This window comes from Brassica napus, chromosome C2 (genome assembly GCF_020379485.1).
Source record: "Brassica napus cultivar Da-Ae chromosome C2, Da-Ae, whole genome shotgun sequence".
In the NCBI taxonomy this organism is placed as follows: domain Eukaryota; kingdom Viridiplantae; phylum Streptophyta; class Magnoliopsida; order Brassicales; family Brassicaceae; genus Brassica; species Brassica napus.
In genome coordinates this window covers 15,492,756-15,495,869 of record NC_063445.1, presented here as the reverse complement: position 1 = coordinate 15,495,869, position 3,114 = coordinate 15,492,756, and the positions used below count along the sequence as shown (strand labels likewise).

The following is a 3,114-nucleotide window of genomic DNA, read 5'->3' as shown; positions in this document are numbered from 1 at the left end:
TATTTAACACTAACCACTTGTTCAGCTCCTATTTAGCGTGACTGAAATTGTTAGGATCAAAATAGTTCCTTTGGTCCAAGATAGTATATTTAATGCATTTTCACCAAAGATATGGGTGCCTTAACCGAAATCAATAATCTCAATGTTTTGAAACCTTTCAAATCTAGGGAAACAATACATTTTCCAGTTTGGTGAAGCACTTGAAATGGTCTTAAATGATGAAATTTAAGAACAGATCACGGATTTGAGATGAATGCATAAAAAATTACATCAGCGTGGGTCATTATGGATGCAATTATAATCCGCGTGGGTCATTACGGATACAAATATACATCAATCATCTCAAATTACGTATACGCAGTATATTGACCACACAGATGAATGTATAAAATTGCATCCATATATGAAACACGTCTGCATGGGTCAAAATTTTGTAAACACTTAATGGTTTTAAGTGAAAAAAATATAAGAACAATAGACCTAATTAAAAGTATAATATTCAAAATTCGGAAGCTAAACTATATTAAAATTTAAAACAGTTAAACATAAATCAATAATTGTGAAAGTAATAAGATACGTCAAAATAATTTAACTCTCAATTATAGACGTCAAAGCCCAAATGTTAAAATTCAGATGTTATCCCGTACTTTCAATAAAACTAGAATGTAATTATATAAAGTTTTCCCCGAAATATTATTCTGCGCTTGTCAAAATCTAAATCTATTTGTATTTTAAAGTTAATTATTGCTCTTGAGTTGTTTAGTGTTATCCCTGATTTCAAATTTTGGTGAAATCGATCTTTGTGTCTACGGATGACATTTCACATGCAATTTTTCAATGCTTTGAGAATATAGCTTTTAGCAATTTCGAGAACAGATGTACATTCTATATACTATTGTAGCACGTTTATTAAGTATTGGAAATATCATATATTACATTTTGTATACGTAGAATAACACTAAGATTAAAGAATTCAAGGCGACGACAGAGGCGCAACGCACAGTAGGTGGCTATTATTGTTAATAAATAAACCCGTATATGTATATTTAATTTATTAATTAATCACATTAATCACATTTTATTCTTTAAGCAAGGAAATAGCACGACGCACCTTAGTATAAATATGCATAGATGCGTCCACAAATGATCACAGTTCTCATCAAACATTAAGTATCAATCAAGAGAAGAAGAGTGAGAAGAAGAGATAGATCATGGCAACTACTCCAAAATGGATCATGGTGGGAGGAGAAGGTCCTGAGAGTTACAACCAGAACTCCTCGTATCAGGTATATATTTATATAAATGATTTTGAAACATTGTATATGATTTATTTTATGTAAGTAGGCATGTATTAATAATTACCTCTTTAATTTGGTTTCAAAGAGAGCACTGTTAGAAGCGGCAAAAGAAAAGATGAGCGAGGCTATCAAGGCCAAACTCAGCCTTGATTTGATCTATGATCGCTTCAGTGTGGCAGATTTTGGTTGTGCGAGTGGACCTAACACTTTTGTTGCAGTCCAAAACATCATTGATGCAGTTGAAGACAAGTACCGCAAGGAAACCGGACAAAACCCGGCCGAGAACATCGAGTTCCAAGTCCTCTTCAACGACTTTACCACTAACGATTTCAACACTCTCTTCCAGTCACTTCCTGCGGGCAGAAGATACTATAGTGCTGGTGTTCCTGGTTCCTTCTTCGAACGTGTTCTTCCTAAAGAGAGTTTCCACATAGGAGTTATCAATTACGCATTCCATTTCACCTCCAAAATCCCCAAAGGGATCACGGACCGCGACTCTCCATCCTGGAACAGAGACATGCATTGCACTGGGTTCAACAAAGCGGTCAAGAAAGCATATCTTGATCAGTACTCAGCCGACGCCAAGATTCTATTAGATGCTAGAGCCGACGAGCTCGTCCCCGGGGGATTGATGTTGCTTTTTGGATCGTGTCTGAGAGACGGAGTTAAGATGTCCGAGACCTCCAAAGGAATAGTGTTGGATGCTGTCGGAGCTTCTCTTAACGACCTTGCTCAACAGGTACATATTCAGTTTTCTTTTTTTGTAACATGGCTTGCATATTCAGATTACCTAATTAAAACCAAAAACGTACTACTAAACATCTAACACTAGCTTCTGCTTCTAATTAAAAGGGTGTTATCGAACAAGACAAGGTGGACTCTTTTAGCACGCCACTCTACTTTGCAGAAGAAAGTGAGTTGAAGCAAATCATAGAGGAAAACGGGAGATTCACAATAGAGGCGTTCGAAGATATCATTCACGCAAAGGGGGAGTTTACGCTTGACCCCAAGGTTTTGGCAGTCTCTTGCAGGGCATCCTTTGGAACTTTCCTATCTCAACATTTTGGAGAGCAAGTCTTTACCAAAGTCTTTGACCTCATCGAGGCCAAGCTACGCCAAGAGCTTCCTCGCCTCCTGAATGCCAAACCCGGAATGCAGTACCTAATTGTGCTTCGAAAGAAAAACTAATGATCCAAAACTATTATTGTGTTTCCATTATTGTTCTTTTGTCAGTCTATTGATGCTTTGTCTTCTTCTACTTCGTTGCTATGCTACGTGTTTGTATTCTCAGTCCTACAAATTAATAAATGTCTCTCTACGGGTCATCAACCATATAAAAACATTGGTGGTCAATGACAATATCATTCCTGATATGCTAGCGTGTTTATTCATTATTTAACTGCATATTTGCCCACTATATTCTTTTAAATACAAGGTTCAGGTCCGAATCCTGTAATTTCCCAGATTTGAAACCATAGTATGTAATATTAGTTTCATCTCAGTGGTCACTCAAATTAAGGACACAATTGCCAGAGAAGGTTAACATTGTCCCCGACGCAAGAATAACACTCACAAAGAGTATCTGGGTTTTAAGTCTAAAATTTGAGTTTAGGATATACAGTTTGGGTTTAGTATCTAGGATTTAGTTTAGGATATAGGGTTTAGATTTAAGGTTTACGGTTTGGGATTAGGGTTTAGGATTTGGGTTTAGAGTATATGGTTTGGGTTTAGGGCTACGACTTGGGTTTAGAGTATAGGGTTTTGGTTTAAGATTTACAGTTTAAGGTTGAGAATTTAAGATTTCGGGTTTACGGTT

The 3,114-nt window shown here is 36.5% G+C and overlaps 1 protein-coding gene across 1 annotated transcript; it reads left to right on the top strand.

Annotated features, from left to right (window-relative positions):
- The first annotated feature begins 1,133 nt into the window (after window positions 1-1,133).
- Window positions 1,134-2,669, top strand: LOC106444560 (paraxanthine methyltransferase 1-like). Its single transcript, XM_013886015.3, has 3 exons — window positions 1,134-1,286; window positions 1,384-2,037; window positions 2,151-2,669. Exons 1-3 carry the CDS (start codon window positions 1,212-1,214, stop codon window positions 2,484-2,486), a joined length of 1,065 nt encoding a protein of 354 aa, XP_013741469.1. The 5' UTR covers window positions 1,134-1,211; the 3' UTR covers window positions 2,487-2,669.
- The last annotated feature ends 445 nt before the right edge of the window (window positions 2,670-3,114 follow it).

Excerpts from the sequence above, each read along its gene's own strand:
- LOC106444560 (XM_013886015.3), top strand. The coding sequence starts at position 1,212 with ATGGCAACTACTCCAAAATGGATCATGGTGGGAGGAGAAGGTCCTGAG. Across the intron at positions 1,287-1,383 it reads ACCAGAACTCCTCGTATCAG|AGAGCACTGTTAGAAGCGGC; the intron begins GTATATATTTAT and ends TTGGTTTCAAAG. Across the intron at positions 2,038-2,150 it reads TTAACGACCTTGCTCAACAG|GGTGTTATCGAACAAGACAA; the intron begins GTACATATTCAG and ends TCTAATTAAAAG.